Below are 18655 nucleotides of genomic sequence, written 5' to 3'. Positions count from 1 at the left end.
ACGCATTTTCTCATAGTATGCAATCATATCACTCCTAGTAGTAGTTCTAGAAACTTTTTGAAATTGAGGACAATATGCACGTTGATATGCGCTTCATACTGTTGGTTATCACCAAGGTTAATAGGTAAATCTAAAGCAGAAATAAATCGACATAAAGATTCCCTAGCAACTTGAGGATTATAGGACCAAGTACTTACCGAACCATCCGGGTTTAATTGAAGTGAGTTTGTGTAGGCTCCGTCTTGGTTTGATGTAGTCTAGCGCATTTAACTCCGTGATCTCTCAAGTGTCGAGTTCCACTTATAGAATTTGCAGTCAAAACTTTTTTACAATATATACATGTAGCTAATTTTATTTTCTTACCTCCAGCGTCAATTTTCTCTTGTGTAGTGAAGTATTTCCAACATTCTGCACGTTGTCTCGTATGTTTTGTTGTCGCTGATGATGTTGAACCACTTGAGCCCGTCGGCTTTTCTGAGGGCCTGGAATTACGGCCCAGCCCGGCCCTACACTAGGGCCGGGCCGGGCTCGGGCTTGTATGGATTCAGGCTGGGCCGGACTAGTCCCCGGGCTCACAGTAACGGGCTTCGGGCCGGCCCGTCTAGCCCGGTCCAAATTTTCAGCACTAAACCATGTTAAGGCCAGACCAATATGATTCATTACAAAAGGTTCAGCCTTTACCCTAGCCCTTGGTCCTTAAAGGGTTAAAGGTCGGCCCTTGTTTGAATGCTTTACACAAACATGTCAAGACAACAATATTTAGATTGACATTTTCCCTAAAAAAAAAATACAGAAAATTAAAAAAAAATTAAATTCATTTTACAAATTTTTTCTTTGAGTTTAGACACGATCTAATTTCCCTTTACATTTTCTATTTCCTAGAGATGTTTAAACGATTGAGTCACCAATAAAAATAGCCATGTGAAGGCCAGATTAATATGATTCATGACAAAAGTTTCAGCCTTGACCCTAACCTTGGTCCTTGAAGGGTTAAGGTCGGCCCTTGTTTGAATGCTTTACACAAAAATATCAAGACAACAATTTTTAGATTGATCTTTTTCCCTAGAAAAAAAAATTACAGAAAATCCACAACAAAAATTTAAAATACAATTGCCCTATCAGCAGTATCATACTAACATACTGATAGTAGGTAGCCCACATTGACTGATACTATCCTCCCATGATACTAAAGTTAATCCGTCGGGAAATTGAAAATTCTAACCTTCGGTGGTAGCCTATTGTACTAGCACTAATTTCCTCATCGAAAATTCCTAAAAATAAAAAAATAAAAAAAAAAACGAAATTACATCACATGAGGGGGTGTGAGGAAAAACATAGTGGCTAAGGAGTCTCTGCCATGACGACCCGTGCTTGGCGTCCCCAATTGTGTTGTCCAGCTAGTGACCATGGCAGAGCAATTGTGCAACCTCATGCAGGGGAGATCACGATTAGTGGTGATGGTCCCTTGTGCGGGGAGATCTATATATGGTGACAAGTCCTCGAAATCGAGGAGAGGGACTACTTCTCAAACAAGTGGTCGCGAAGGTATGGTTGGGTTATGTTTTCTCCTCGTTGTACTTATACAGATGTGGCTCATTCAATTGCTAAGAAGGATTTTTTTGTGTTTCTCTCCATTTTTGGGTTGGTATTGAACCTACACAGCCTTTTAACCTTGCTTTTGTAGAACTTTTTCCTGATTAATGGTCTTATTAGGTTTTCCATATATATATATATGTATATTTATGTATGTATGCATATATGTGTGTGTGTGTGTAGATCGTCCGTGGTTTTCCTGAGATGACTATAGTTTTCTGTAGTATATAGAAGTAAGATGCTTAACCCGTTCCGTTCTCCACACACCGGCCCGGAGGAAAGGAGGCGAATAGTCGCTTCTGGTAAAGCTGCGAGTTCATGAGCAAGTGAATGAACGTGCCTACAAGCTGCGAGTGAAGTGACTGAACGAGTCTTGTTCCTAAAAAGAGTGACCATCTTTGTGTTTTGGGCGCTAACGCGCCGGGGGATATTTCCTTTCTTAACTAGGGGTTCCTATTTATTCAACGTGACACTTGAGAAATTGCCGTTTGTTGCTAAAACTTAAATCAACTTGGAAAAGTGTTCATTCAGGAAAGGCTATAAATTTTCAACCTATAAATTTTGTTAGAATCATGGGTTCCACCATAAGAAATTAGAGTTCTAACTCAAAAAATTAACCTAATGAATGGAATACCCACTCCTTATAAATCCATCCTAGCTCCTATTGTTGCCAATATGAGATTTTGTTCGTACTTCTAACAATCTCCCTTCGAACAAAGTACCACGACCCCCTTTAAACGATATCCCATTCCTATTAAATTCTCCATCGCGTTACATGGAATCTCACTACCTTGTGATTTCCATCGTATATCTCCGTATTTCATGGACTGTACCACAACCTCGAGGTCGAGGTCGCTGATATTTTAAATTTAGTTTCTGGTTAACTTGAGCTCACGTGTAGTGTACGTCATGCGTAGCAATTCAGCTACCTACTAATCGATCAATCATCTAACCAGACAGCAAAAATAATAAAGAACAACGGCTTTCAAAAAAAAGAAAAAAAGTAAGACAACCTTTCAGAAACAAAAAAGAACGGAAAAAGTAAGACAACAAATTATGTTTTAAGGGATTAGTTTATATGATTATATAATTAACCACATAAAAAAGGAACCCACACCGGGTTTTTATGAATTTGTTTTGGTGATGATATTCCAATAATTAATATTTATATTTCCACATTCTTATTACATTATTCTTAATCTACCAAATTTTAGTCAATTATTTTACACATATTTTAAATGATAAACATGTTCTCCAGAAAAAAAAAAGAAAAAGTTACCCGCACCAATTGATATATCCGGGCTCAACCTTAAGTGTAGGACCACTACTAATGTCTCCTATTTTGGTCCCAATTGGTCTCGTTTAAGCATTTGTCACACACTTCACAACTTTGCCATACAGAAATCTCTCAGCCACCGTCAATCATGGCGATCAATCAGCCTTTTCTTGAAACCTCCAAACCTTCCTACTCTAAGAGTTTTTTTCTGCTTCTCATCTCCATTGCTGCTCTTACAAGCATATGTTTCTTTGCTATCCAATATTCTACCAAAACGATCTTGCTTCCTAGTCCTCCAAAATCGTCATTACACAACAATATTTGTGATCAATCGGTCAACAAAGAATCATGTTTGGCCATGGTCTCGGAAGCAGCACAAGAATATTCAACCATGGCTGATCATGAGCTACTCAAAGCCTTCCTAGAAAAAACCAACCCTCGCATACAACTAGCTCTTGAGATGGTAAACAATGTCAGCCGTCGGATCAACATTAGTCCGAGGGATCGAGCGGCTCTCCTTGACTGTGCGGAGCTGATGGACCTTTCCAAAGATAGGGTTTTGGATTCCATATCAACACTTTTGCTTCAAAATCTGACGACTCACTCACGTGAAGACGTGAATGCATGGCTTAGTGGCATTCTCAGTAACCACGTGACTTGTTTAGATGGCCTAGAGGACGGTTCATATGCCAAGAACTTGATGGAGTCTCATCTAAATGAGTTGATATCAGGGGCTAGAACCTCCTTGGCCATTCTTGTTTCGTTCTCGCAGTCGAAATGCGAAGCACTTGAGCCATTGACCAAGGATTTCCCGACGTGGGTTACCCCCGGAGATCGGAGGCTTTTGCGGTCTTTGGAGAAGGAAATTACGCCTGATATTGTTGTGGCAAAGGACGGAAGCGGAGACTACACAACCGTGAATGAAGCTGTGGCTGCAGTACCCAAGAATAGCAAGAAAAGGTTCGTTATTTATGTGACGACGGGGGTTTACTATGAGAATGTTGAGTTGGCAAAGAACAAAAAGAATGTGATGCTTCTTGGGGATGGCATGGATTACACTATAATCACTGCTAGTCTCAATGTTGATGACGGATCAACTACTTACAAATCTGCAACCGTAGGTAAATGATATATATATCTTAATTAGATTTTTTTTTTCTTTCTATTAACTATTATTTGTTCCCTCTGGAGCTTATTAGATCCAGATTAACATGAAAACGTTACCGGATCTCATTAACTCAAACAAACATATTCATTGCATTCTCTAGAAGTTAAGAATGAAAAACATATTCAGTGTTATGTGTCCACAAGTTTCTTTTCCGTCAATAATAGTTCAGATAAAATCATTTCGTGGGCTCCACTTATAAATTATGCGTTACCTTCAATCTAGTCACGGTTTTTGTGTGTTCTTATTTTGTGAGAAAAAAAAGTTTGGTGATTGCCTTATGTAAATCATAATTTGCGTAATCCAACTGTTCAGCTGTTAATGGCGATGGATTCATAGCACAAGATATGTGGTTCCAAAACACGGCGGGCCCACAAAAGCACCAAGCGGTGGCGCTCCGAGTCAGCGCCGACAAGTCCGTCATAAACCGGTGTCGTATTGACGCTTACCAAGACACTCTCTACACTCACTCACACCGCCAATTTTACAGGGATTCCACCGTCACCGGCACTGTCGACTTCATCTTCGGAAACGCCGCCGTCGTTCTCCAGCGCTGCAAAATTATTCCCCGAAAGGGCATGACGGGCCAGAAAAACATGGTAACGGCCCAAGGCCGAACCGACCCAAACCAAAACACCGGGACCTCGATCCACAATTGCGAAATCTTTGCCAGCCCAGATCTTGAGCCCGTTAAGGACTCGTTCCCGTCGTATTTGGGCCGTCCGTGGAAGGAGTATTCCAGGACTGTTGTTATGCAGTCTTACATTGGTGACCTTATTGATCCAGCTGGGTGGTTCGAGTGGGACGGGGATTTTGCACTGAATACGTTATACTATGGGGAGTATGCAAATAGAGGCCCAGGTGCTGGAACTAGCAAGAGGGTGAAGTGGGTCGGTTATCATGTAATTACCAGCCCAGATGAGGCCCAAAAGTTCACAGTGGTGGAGCTGATACAAGGCGGTCCTTGGTTAGAGTCCACTGGGGTGGATTACACGGAGGGGCTGTACGTGTGATGTGGAAAGGCTCAAAGTTTATATGTATGTCTTTCATAATAATAATGATTGCCATTTCCTATGGGTCTCTATATGTAAGATTACTTTATCTTTGGGTTCGTAGGAGTTGTAATAGGTGTGCCCATGAAATAAGTCATTGGCTTAAAACTGTATTGCCTTCGGTTACTTTTGTGTTCCTGATGTAACCTCTCATATGAGGCGAGCCTTTTTGGCAGGTCTTTACTGAATTAACTCCTACGTTTGAGTAGCAAAAATAAAATCAAAATGCTGTAGATTACTAGTGGTAATCGATTTGAGTAGCAATGTCAGCTGGGCGACACTAAAAAAAAAAAAAAAAAGAGTGACATAATCTCATAGGTAATTCTAATAGATTTTTTTTTTCTGGTAGAAAATTGTTGAACTTACCTTTAAGAGTGTATGGATCTAGATTTGTACTTTTGTTTTTATTAATATCCTTTTACTAATATAGTTATTTCATTAAAAATGATATTAATCAAGAATAAAAGGTAAAAATTCAGACTCATGTATTTTTAAAGAGTATTTCTATCCTTTCTCCTTATTCCGGTGATCTTTTCTCGCCGGTGGTACTGTTGATTTTGCTACATAATTTGGTACCGAAGTTAATCTGATATATCATCCAAGGGATAACATATTTTGTTGACCTTTTAATTACGGGACTTTTGGAGTGACAGAATTTTAGACCCTTATAATTTTTTTTTTTTTTTTTTTTTTTCCCTAAATTTTAGAATGTGGCAATTTGAACTCAACACCTTAACAAGGAGTCAAATTTGAAAGATTAATGTGTGACAAAGTTATACCTACAATCACTTCCAATCTTTCTATAAGAGTGACAAAATTCTTTAATGTCTTATTTTTTGACTTACCTGGAGATTCCACTTTTTATAGTGAAACTGGATTCTTTCTCCTGTTTTCCAAAGCCTTCTCTTACCATTCACTTTGGAGGTTTTCAATTTCCATGGTTTTTGGTCACCTTGTCGTTTTTGCTCTTTCCTATTAGATCCTTTTCTTCTGTTTTCATACTCCTCTGCCCTCTAATCTCAGATTTAAGACCATTTTCCTTTTCCTTAAAATCTTTCTTTTATATTATCTTCATTGTTTTTTGTCGTTTGTTCAAAAGTTTCTCTCTAGTTCTCTTTCGTAAAACAATCAAGAGGCATGTTCTTCCATTCATCAAGACTTCTTGTGGAAACATGAAGAAGGGCTTAATGTTTGGAGGACGTGGAGAAGAGTCTTAACAACCACAATCATTTGTTCATGCTATTACAACATCTTTGTAATTTATATTGAGGTATTCATATGTTTTTCTATGTTGTTCTTTTAATGTATGCATACGAAGTAAAAAAACAAAAAACAAAAAACAAAAGAAAAAAGAAAAAAGGAGTGAATTAAATGTTAGGGCACCTGATGCAGGAGGACACGTGGCAGCATTTAATTTGGTAGAGTAAAGCGTGGGCGGCTGGCCGATAGAAATGATGCACGCGAATGAACTGGAGCGCATGATGCACAGTGAGGAAGGCTATCAGCTGGGTAGTGACAGTGTCCAGTCGCTTTCAACGGCCTAGAAGATGACGGGGCTGCGGTGGCTATTGGAGGACAGAGAGGAAGAAGGCAAAGGGTTAACAAGTATGGGATGTACGGAAAATTGGGGCCCACAAAAAGAGTTGAATGGTAGCGACATTAGCCAACATGACTGTCCGCATTTGCCACGTGCGATGGTAAGGGGTACCGGTGGTGATCCATAGCTTGACTATAAAATCTGTCATCTGTGGCTTCTTTTGACGTTATTTGGAGGCTATTTAAATAGCCTTTTAAGCCGCAATTGGAGAAGAGAACCCCTGCGCACAAAGTCTTGAACAAAGATTACCCAAACATAATGACAGAGCCCTATTGGAGAGCTAATTGAGAAAACATCTGGGAATTTATTTTTGGAGAATTTGGGGTATTTCTTTAGGATTTATTTTATTTAGGATTTTTATTTCTAGGTTTTAGATTTTGAAAGGGAGAAAATATTTTGAAGACTGAATAATTGGAGATTGAAGATTAGAGAGTCAATTTTAGAGATCGGTGACACTTTTATATGGTTTTTCTTTTTGATTTTTCTATCTCTGTATTTTTGTGAATTGAGATATTGGCATCGTTCACTTCGCAGATTCGAGTTTTTAATTTGAGTTTAGATGTGACATTTTTTGAGAGCTTTTCACTGTAGCAGAAAAAGTTAGATGTGACATTTTCTGAGAGTTTTTTACTGTAAAAACCTAAAACTGAAAACTCGAATCGGTAAAATGAACGAGACCATTGAAACTCTTAATTTGTTTTATTTTGCTAGAGCTCTGAGCCTTACTATAATAGTTTAATTTCTTTTATTCAAGTTATTTATTTTTATTTTCAAGATTGAGTGTTCATCATTGTTCTTAATGCTTTTAATTAATTAGTTACTGATTAGATGATCAGCTAATTATAATAGAATTAGAAGGGAAATTATATGTCGAGTTCATTGTGTTGAATGCCATAAATTGCATGTGAGATAGAAATATACTTACATGGTTTGTATGGTCGTTACATAAAAATTCACGAAACTTAATGACTGCTTGATTGTTGCAATTCACATAAAAATATAGTGGGTTAATAATTGAGGAGATTTTTAGTGTAACTCAGAAGAGAACATTGAATAAATTAGAGATTTTTGACTATCAATTTGAATAATAAATATAAATAATAAGAATTAGGGAATTAAAGTGAATTAGCTATAGTAAAATCAGATGCTCTAGTGTTTCAATTATTTATTTTATTTCTATTATATTATGTTTATTTATTTTATTTCTATTCTCATTTATTCGGTCATACAAATAATTTTAGAGGTAACTAATTTCGTTACTTAATTAAAATTAATATAATTTTTGTAGGAATAATACTTTATTTATCACTTTATTACTTATAAGTGATATTACACCCTTACAATTTTCACAACACATATGCCGCATTTAGTGCCAAGTTATCTCTCAAACTTTGATGGTTGATCATTATTAGTTGAAGTGTTAATTTTTTTATTTAATAATTACAATATTGTATTTTTAGATTATTCAACGTCTAAAAGTTGCTTTTAGAAGTTTTAAACTTTAAGGAGTTGTTTGGTTGGGGGATTCGTATCCCGATTTGAATCATGATTCGTGGTTCGTTACAATGTTTTCTCTCACAAAAAATACACGTAAATCGAAAATGGTTCTAATTTCATGATTCTAATCCATGAACCAAATGTCTCCTAAATCTATAAAAAGTTGGTATAACATCAGAAATAATATTTTACGGATTGGAGTATATTTCACACTTTTATGTCAAAGATATTTTTGATATCCTTTCATTAAAAAAAAAAAAAAAGAGGGGGGGGGGGGGTGGAGGATGTTTTCCATTCTCATTTCCGCCCCTAAAATATCCCTATTCTAGTCTCCATCTCCGCTTAAAAAGAGGCAGAATCAGAGATTTTTTATTGGGGGAGCCTTCCCTATACCTGCTTGATTCCCCTTCATATAGGACTATATATTTCAAAATTATACCAACTTAAAATAAAAATAGAGCAAAAGTTCATTACAAATTTAGACCAAAATCAAAAGTGCCATAATAAAAACAAAATTCTTAACATATTGCAAACTGAACCCAAAAGTAATAACCGACACATAAGCGGAAAAATTTAAAAACATCAAAACATGAACGTAAATTGTCTTCCTTGTCTATTCCTAATAGCTTCAAAAGGGGATGAAGAGGTGTTCGCCCGCAAGCATACGGTGTCAAGTTTTGATAGTAAAGACTAAAGAGTGAGTAAGTATCATCTCCACAAAGATTGGGTATTAAATTACCGCTAAGTATCACAATTATTGTAACTCAACTTTATCTAGGCAATTGAACTAAATGAAATTAGGATAGAAGTAGAACAAATATAGATACGAAACTAAAATAAAATATGAAAACTTCTAAGCATGAATGTACTAGGGACTTTACTTCACCTTATCATTCATATGTACATCCTATCAAGTCAATTCCACTCAATTCATTAATCAAGGGTTCAGAAGTAACCTCATTACCTCTCTCGAGTGTCGAATGAGATAATATGCATAAATGTTCTCGTCAAATATCTCTATCTAACCCATCTACCTACACATTCAGTAAGTTTAGCCCTTAAATCAGAAATAAATTGTCGATCGCCTCTCAGCCTCACAACAACTGAAATCCTAGTTGATAATCAAAGACTTGATCACCTCTCGGTCTCACAATATCCAAGACTCTTAATGAGATTATCTAAGTGTCGATCTCCTCCCAAACTCACAACAACCTAGACTGTGTTTCCCAATTCTAAACTATGAAATCAATCTCTCTCGAGCATCAAAATCACAATCTAAAATTATCTAACTCATTGGCAACATAAATTAGAAACATTAAGCATAGAGAAAAATAAATAAATTAAGATGGAATTTAAACTAACAATTGACAAAATATTCAAAACGTGGTTCAAACAAGGTTATATCAAGTCTTAGAATAATAATCTAGCTCAACATAGAGAAATCCATAGCCAAAATTACAAATTCAAGAACAAAAACTAAAAAATTACAAGGAAAAGGAAAAAGGAGAAGGAAGAGAAAACTCTTGTGGAGATGAACTTCAAGCCTTCAACTCTCCAAGAATCTCTCTTAAGCATCTTTCAAGAATCTCCAACTCCAAACTCTTCTCTTTAAGAATTTTGTGCCTCTCATTCTCTCCAAATTGGGAACTAGGATTTACTTGACTTAAGAAGGCTCAAAATTGGAGAAAATCCTCATCCAACTCATCCAAGAGTAAAAAATGACCTTCCCACATTGATCATGGGCCAAAATAGTGCATAATACTTGCTACCCAACCAATTCAAAGTTCTAACACATTATGCACTATTTTCAATTTGGATCTACATCCCATTAAGAATTAGACAATAGAACCTTTAAAAAAAACTGTGATTTTATTTACATGAGTATAGTCTAACATAAATATGTTTTGTTAAGCATTAATGCTAAATATTTTCAAATTTTTAGTAAACAGAATAACATCTCAGAAGGGCAAAACGAGGAATACATACATTGCCTATAAGTTACATAATATGTTTACAAGGATTATACATAGAAAACTAATTGTTTACTCTGCTCTTACTAAACGAAATAAGGATTTAGTTAAACATGAATCAATCTTCTTCAATGATTCGTCTTATGAATGTGAATTATCAATAAATATCAATTCATCAACTATCATACAAGATCGGTACACATATTATCCACATATTCCCTATGCCTATTAACTAAGTTACACGGAGGAAAACATTACACACTTATTCCTTAGAAGCTACACGTCGTTTTGTTCATTTAAATCCTTCATGTTTTTTTTTTTTTTTTTTTTTTTTTTTTTTTTTTTTTTTTTTCATTTTGTTGCTTTGTTGTGTGTCAGATATTTGATATTAGGGAAATTACATTAGGATGCCCTTCATTCAATCGTGACTCTTGCTTTCCAATCAAACAATCAAAACATAGTATCGGATCCGAAACAGCAAAAGAGAATCACTGAAAAACAATTTCATTTTAAAATTGCTATATTATTGTTATAGTTTACACGTTTGTCTTATTATAAACTTAGCCCCGGTGATGTAATTTCTTATGTATCTATCACTGATCAATCCAATTACAAACATCTTGGTGTCTCTTTAATTGAGAACAAAACAAATAAATCAAGGCTAGAGGGCTAGCCATTCGTGTTGCCGTTTGGGTTCATGTCTTCTCATGCCTCTCAGTTAACACTATAACCTTTAACACAAATATGACACATTTAATAATCGTGTCAAAAAATAAAATCCAAACATGAATCGTTAATTAGTGGGTTGATACGACATGATCAATTTATTTATTAAACAGGTCATTAATATGTCGTGTCAAACTGCAAAACTCGTATAATAAATGAGTTATTAAGGGTTGTAACCTATTTACAACCCATCAATCAACTTGTTTAAATTGACTTTTCAGCAAAAAATAACGTTAAAAAAAAATTATGACAAAAGTAGTAGTATAAAGATTTACCATCAAATAATATACAACCATCACACAATCCACAAACTGATCACAGCCAAAATCAATCCCAACCACCAAACAAACTAAAAAAACATTAAACCACAGGCAAGGATAGTTGTTTAGACTAAGATTAATCCCAGATTCCTTATTTGGTTGTTTGCAGAGGCACCAAGTGAAGCATCTTGTGTGAGATCTTCCGGATCTCCCTTTAACTGTAAATGAAAATACAAATTAGTTTAAAATTTAAATCAAATTCGAAAATATAAAAAAAATAAAAATAGTACAAAATCACCTCTATCACCTATGAAAACAGAAAGATTCACAAATATAGGGCACGTTTGGAACTCATTTTAAAATGATTTTATTTTTTGTATGAAAATGAAAATGAAAACGTTTTAAATTTCAGACAGAAATCATTTTTGAAAATGCATTTGGTAGTTTTATCAAGAGATTATTTTCAGTATAAAAAAATTCGTTAATGTCTCTCTCTGCTTGAGAGAGGAAAAAATGAAAATAAAAAATGAAAAACGACTAAAAGTCATTTTTTATTTCTCTCTCATTTATATTAAACCAAAGAATTGTTTTCATTTCTGTTTTTTGTCTTTATTGTGCCAAACACCGTTATGAAAACGTTTTCATTTTTTCTTTCTTAAAAAATGTGAAAAATAAAAACATGATCAATTCCAAACACGGCCATAGTTTTGCAACAACTCTTCGGAAAACGAAGAGCATAGAAATTGAGGTTGATTTTTATTGATTCCAATTTACCAACACAAAAAGGAAATTGATACCAGCAAACAATATACATATGTAATTGACAAAAAAAAGTTTCACGGAGATGATTTAAACAATGAGTATATCATCAAAGAAAAACTCAATTTTATTTTCTGGCATGTTCACAGTCCATAAATTGCATATTAAGCAAAAAGAAGAAAAACAAGAGCCATTGACTGGACAAAACCCTAATAATCACATATCAAAATTGAAAAGGGAAAAAACAAATCAAGTTTAATCGAAGGGGAAAAGGAAGCAGCATGAGCAGAATATGAAGCTACAGAACACAACAAAAATAGAAGAAAAAAAAACCTAACCTAGAGTCCACGTATCAAAATGAAAATAATGGAAAAATAAACTAGCCATAGATAAAAACCAAATAAAAAAACTAATCTACAATGCATTAATCAAAAGGAAATTATGTAGTCTACAAATCAACACAATCTCCCAAGAGCCACAGATCAAACAAAAATAGAAAGAACAGAAAGAAAAAAAATCTGCTGAAGAAAACACACTCATGCATTATTTAACCAAAGTTTAAGAAAAAACACCAACAACAATCAAATATAAAAAAATAACAATCAGCAGAAAAAAAAGGAGAGGAAAAAGAGAAGATGAGACCTAAATCTGACCCAACGTCGAGCAGAAGAAGACTTGAATCTGACGAAGATCTCTCGAATTTGACGAAGAGATGACGAGTGTCGAGAAAAAGAACAAATCCCTAATATCACATATCAAAATTGAAAAGAGCCATTGACTGGACAAAACCCTAATAATCACATATCAAAATTGAAAAGGGAAAAACCAAATCAACTTTAATCGAAGGGGAAAAAGGAAGCAGCATGAGCAAAATATGAAGCTACAGAACACAACAAAAATAGAAGAAAAAAAAAACCTAACCCAGAGTCCACATATCAAAATGAAAATAATGGAAAAATAAACTAGCCATAGATAAAAACCAAATAAAAAAACTAATCTACAATGCATTAATCAAAAGGAAATAATATAGTCTACAAATCAACACAATCTCCCAAGAGCCACAGATCAAACAAAAATAGAAAGAACAATCAGAAAAAAAATCTGCTGAAGAAAACACACTCATGCATTATTTAACCAAAGTTTAAGAAAAAACACCAACCGCAATCAAATATAAAAAAACAACAATCAGCAGAAAAAAAGGAGAGGAAAAAGAGAAGACGAGACCTAAATCTGACCCAACGCCGAGCAGAAGAAGACTTGAATCTGACGAAGATCTCTCGAATTTGACGAAGAGATGACGAGCGTCGAGAAAAAGAATACGGTGCAGAAGAAGAAGAAGAAGAAGAAGAAGAAGAAGAAGAAGAAGAAGAAGAAGAAGAAGAAGACAAACAACAATCAGATATAACAAAACAACAATCAACAGAAAAAAAACATAAAAAAAAGGATAAGAAAAAGAGAAGACGAGACCTGAATTTGGCCCAACGCCGAGCAGAAGAAGACATGAATCAGACGAAGATCTCCTAAATTTGACGAAGAGATGACGAGCGTCGAGAAAAAGAATACAGTACAGAAGAAGAAGAAGAAGAAGAAGAAGAAGAAGAAGAAGAAAAGAGAACAACAATCAGATATAAAAAAAACAATAATTAGTAGAAAAAAATAAAAAAAATGAGAAGAAAAAGAGAAGATGAAACCAGAATCTGACGCAACGCCGAGCATAAGAAGACCTGAATCTGACAAAGATCTCCTGAATTTGACGAAGAGATGGCGAGCGTCGAGAAAAAGAATACGGTGCAGAAGAAGAAGAAGAAGAAAAAGAAGAAGAAGAAGAAGAAGAAGAAAAGAGAACAATAATTAGATATAAAAAAACAACAATCAGTAAAAAAATAAAAAAGGAAAAGAAAAAGAGAAGACGAGACCAGAATCTGACCTAACGCCAAGCAGAAGAAGACCTGAATCTGACGAAGATCTCCCGAATTTGACAAAGAGATGATGATCGTCGAGAACGACAATCAGATATAAAAAAATGACAATCAGCAGAAAAAAAATAAAAAAAAGGAGAAGAAAAAGAGAAGACGAGACATGAATCTGACCCAATGCCGAGCAGAAGAAAACTTGAATTTGACGAAGATCTCCCGAATTTGACGAAGAGATGACGAGCGTCGAGAAAAAGAATACGATGAAGAAGAAGAAGAAGAAGGAGGAGGATGAGGAGGGTGGCTGAGACTTAGACTTGAGACTTGAGAGAGAATAGGGCAAGAAGTGAGAATGAAGTGAGGATTTGAGAGAGAGAAAGAATTAGGGCTGATCGAGAATAAAGTGAGGATTTGAGAGAGAGAAAGAATTAGGGCTGGGTGGCTGGGAGATGGAGAGAAAAAATGTGAGGAAACTGGCTTTACTTAGGGTTTGTTCGGTTGCATTTTTGAGTTCTGGAAATTTTGAGTGTAGATCTTGAATTGAATTTGAGTTAAAGTTGGACCTTGAGTTTGTGTTTGGATGCGCACATTTGAGTTATGATTTGAATTGAGAATCTATTTAAGTTTATGTTTGAGTGTGTCAAAACATGAATTTGTATTTAAATAGTATTTTAATAAAAACTCAATGGTGGTGAAAAATTTTAATGGGGTATATGGGTGGGGTTTTATTCGTCTCTTCGTTGCTGAACGCATAGAAAAAAAATCATCTCAATCAGAATTAAAACGAAAAAGTTATGACGTTTTTAAGAATAGAAAAATTATTGTTTATTAACTTAAGTTTGATTTGAAAAACTTGAGTTGAATGATAAACTTGAACTCAGATTTTAGTCTCAAACTCAAGTTAAAACTCGCGTTAAAACTCAAGTTCAAATTCAAATTTTACAAATGAAAATGAACTTGAATAAAGTTGTAACTGTTGGGAATGGTGTCCTAGAAGCATGAGATGTAAAGTTGTAACGGCAGCCCCAACTTGGCCAACCCCACGATGAGACTAGCAGTATTGCCAACACCCTTACTTGGTGACACAAACCCAACCACAACCATGGTTGGGTCCCTCACCACCAACATCAGGCGGACAAAGACCAAACCCTCCAAACCCGTAGTAGATCCAAGCAGCCCAAAGAATTCCATCCACTCTTCCATGGTTGGGTCCCTCACCACCAACATCAGGCGGACAAAGACCAAACCCGTAGTAGATCCAAGCAGCCCAAAGAATTCCATCCACTCTCCGATCCAGCCCGATCCTGGAGGAGATTTGAGTCTCCCACGACCACCTCGGACGACAACACCTCCTCCATTAATGGTCCCATCACTAGATCGGCGGTGAACAACCCTCTCCTGCGACTGATCTTCGGTCCTAGCCAGGGTCCACTCCCCTGGCAGCACGAACCCTGACACAGTGTAGATCCACCGGCGACCACTCTCTGAATGAAGGCCAGCAGACCGGTGACGTGTCGGCCTACCGGCCCTTCTGTACTCTCTCTCTGCCTTTCTCTCACTCATTTTCTCTATTATTTATCTATAATTTAATTTAGACCTTAGAGACACCAACGCTGGAAAGATAATCTTTTGAAAAGAATTATATGCATAGTACCAGTGTAACACCTCCTTACTATAACCCTAAATTATCCAATTAGTCATATTAAGTAGTGTTACTTCTTAACCTTCCCTTACACTTAACCTACCATGTTATGCATATTAAGTATGAAAATATGGGCAAATTTAAACTTGTAAAACTTCTTGACTAGCAAAGATAATCAAAATATATATAATACACCCTAACTGGTTGGCCACACATATACAATTAATACATCTATGAAAAATAGGCTCAACCTTATACTATGTTAAGTACAACGAGGGCCTCTAAAATACAGGTTAGCTAGTCCATGTACATCAATCTCGGTCCTCAGGAGTGCGCCAGCCAACCATCAAATCCACAGTTAATGCTGGGATATACCCTCATCTACATCACCATAAAATGAGTGAGCTAGCGCCCAATAAGTAGAATAATGCATGATATAGCTACAATGAAATTATGCATGAGCTCATGACTTCATAAGATATTTCATTTCACTTGTTCGTTATTTTGTCTTGTACGCGTAATTAAGGTTTTTCTTGGACGGGGTGGTATCCCAGATATCTCATCAAATCTTGTGGCCACAAAATAAACATAATATCAAATGCCATCATGTGGGGCAAAATATATTTTTCACATTTAAAATCAATTCTTCCTCGTGATCATCAATCAAGCTTCCCGCACCGCAAATCTCTAACGAGACAAAAGGTCAAACGACCTAGTGATCACAAATGTATTAATATAACGTGGAGCCAGTCATATTTAAACACAAATCCTTCCCCGTGATCATCAGAAAAGCTTTTCACGCTACAAAAGGTCTGGCAGTCTCCTTGCAGACAAAAACCTGTTAGAAGATACAGAACCATCATTTAACTTTCTTCAATATTCATTCCCTTCTTAATATGTTCAATAATACATATATTACATAATGCTTGCATGCATAATTACGTCAATATTAATAACACATATTTCGTATACCCACTTATCACAACTTTGAAACTCATAGCATATGCATGATGATTACGCCCAAACGTGTCGAAAATAAAGTGGTCACGATAGCATAGTTAGGGTGGTCGTATTCACAAGGAGGAGACAAATTAAACAAGAAACGATTAACAAATAAAACGCGTTAGGAGATAAATAATAAAATAAAAATAAAAGAAAATAAAATTTTTGTTGAGAAGTTTAAGCGTAAGAAGAGTATATGAGAAAACTATATAATTAAAACCGGTAAGGCATTGAGATTCCCCTATATGCTTTGTTCACCCGAATGGATTTTGATTTTTGAGATTACTTAATTGAAAGTTTTACATCCTAAACTAACAATCGGAAAATAAATATATGAATAACATGTGAATTAAAATGTATTCGAATGAGTAAAATTCTTACATTAAGAATTAGAAGAAATTACCTTATAAGAAATCTAAAAGCAACAACATACCTCGGGGTAATATTGCAGTAGAAAACTACTCATAAAATAATACTATTGATATAATTATATTGAGCAACAATTACATAAAAAAAGCATGACTAAATTTATATAAAAGTTGACAATAAAATATATCAATTTGAGAAATTAGACAAAGATAAAAGAAAATTAATCACTCCAATATATAAATTTTGGAGAACAAATGAAAAATCAAAATCCACCTAAGATCACTTCACATATAGGTTTCTCTCTAACCTTGTCAAAGAAGGTTAGGCTAACTTGCACATAATTCCCACAAAATTCTTAAGAAAAAATATGAGAATAAGAACAAGAAAATGAGAATAAAAGTGTATACTTTAGCTAAAAATCAACAACCAATAACCTTGATAAAGGCCCTATTTATAAAGTTGTTGGGCCATGCCAAAAATTACAATCAGCAATAAAATAATGAAGAAAATAAAACTAAAACCATTTTCCTATTTAATTGAAATTTACATGGCTTTATTTGGTGAGTAAAGACTGATAAAGTAAAGGAAGAAAGCCAGCAGAAACGGTTTGGAACGAAAGAAGAATCCCAAGTGCATGGACACGTGTTGCGGAATGGATGGGGAGTAAATAAAAAGATATGCGCAGCGGGACCCTTGATAATGTGAGTGTACCAAGGTAGCTTAGTGACCGTGAAGAGATGTTCATCGGAGAAGTCATCTCGAATGACAGGGGCGTCTGTAGAGTCTTTAAAGTCTAATCGGAACAAGTGATCAGCCACAACATTCTCAACACCTTTCTTGTCCTTAATAGTCAAGTCAAATTCCTGCAATAGAAGGATCCACCGAATCAATCGCGCCTTAGCATCTTTTTTGGAAAGGATATACTTAAAGGAAGAATGATCTGTGAAGACAATAATGGGTGAACCGATCATGTGCAAACACTACAACGAGCAACTCTTTCTCAGTGGTTGAATAATTCATTTGAGTGATGTTAAGAGTTCGGCTTGCATAGTACAGAACAAAGGGCTTCCCCTCCCTTCTCTGACCTAGGACAGCCCTAACAATATGGTTACTTGCGTCACACATGATCTCAAATGGTAAGCTCCAATCCAGTGACTGAATGATGGGGGCGGAAGTCAATTTCACCACAAGCGTTCGAAAGGCATCCTCACACTCAGGCGTCCACTCAAAAATGACATCTTTGGCTAGGAGGTTACATAATGGACAAGAAATCGCTGAAAAATTATGTATGAACCTCCTATAAAAATCAACATACCTTAGAAATGACCGAACTTCTTTGACAATCCTTGGTGTGGGCAAATTAGAGATGAGTTTAAACTTAGACTGATCATCCTCAATCTCTCTCTCAGAAACAACATGCATTAAGACTATGCCAGATGGTACCATGAAATGACATTTTTCCCAGTTAAGCACAAGACCTTTCTCTTCACATCTCGTCAGAACAGCTTCTAAGTTGAGAAGGTACGAGTTGAAAGAGTCACCGAAGATGGTCAAGTCATCCATGAACACTTGCACCTTTGGAAGGTGGCTGGTGCATTACACAACCCAAATGGCAGATGCCGAAAACCATACGTACCAAAAGGACAGGTAAAAGTAGTCTTATCTTGATCATCCAATGCGATCTCAATATGATAATAGCCTAAGTGACCATCAAGAAAGCAATAATAAGGATGACCAACCACTCGTTCTAGGATTTGGTTGATGAATGGAAGCGGGAAGTGATCCTTGCGGGTAGCGGGGTTCAACTTTCGATAGTTAATACACATGCGCCACC

At 35.8% G+C, this 18655-nt stretch overlaps 1 protein-coding gene across 1 annotated transcript; it reads left to right on the top strand.

The window, feature by feature from the left end:
• The first annotated feature begins 2938 nt into the window (after nt 1-2938).
• Nucleotides 2939-5357, top strand: LOC21396090 (pectinesterase/pectinesterase inhibitor). Its single transcript, XM_010103172.2, has 2 exons — nt 2939-3990; nt 4350-5357. The coding sequence occupies exons 1-2, from the start codon at nt 3018-3020 to the stop codon at nt 5045-5047; spliced, it is 1671 nt and encodes a 556-aa protein (XP_010101474.1). The 5' UTR covers nt 2939-3017; the 3' UTR covers nt 5048-5357.
• The last annotated feature ends 13298 nt before the right edge of the window (nt 5358-18655 follow it).

This window comes from Morus notabilis, unplaced genomic scaffold (genome assembly GCF_000414095.1).
Source record: "Morus notabilis unplaced genomic scaffold, ASM41409v2 Scaffold637, whole genome shotgun sequence".
Lineage (NCBI taxonomy): Eukaryota > Viridiplantae > Streptophyta > Magnoliopsida > Rosales > Moraceae > Morus > Morus notabilis.
Note: the sequence above shows the minus strand (reverse complement) of the source record. Positions and strands in the feature narration are given on the sequence as shown.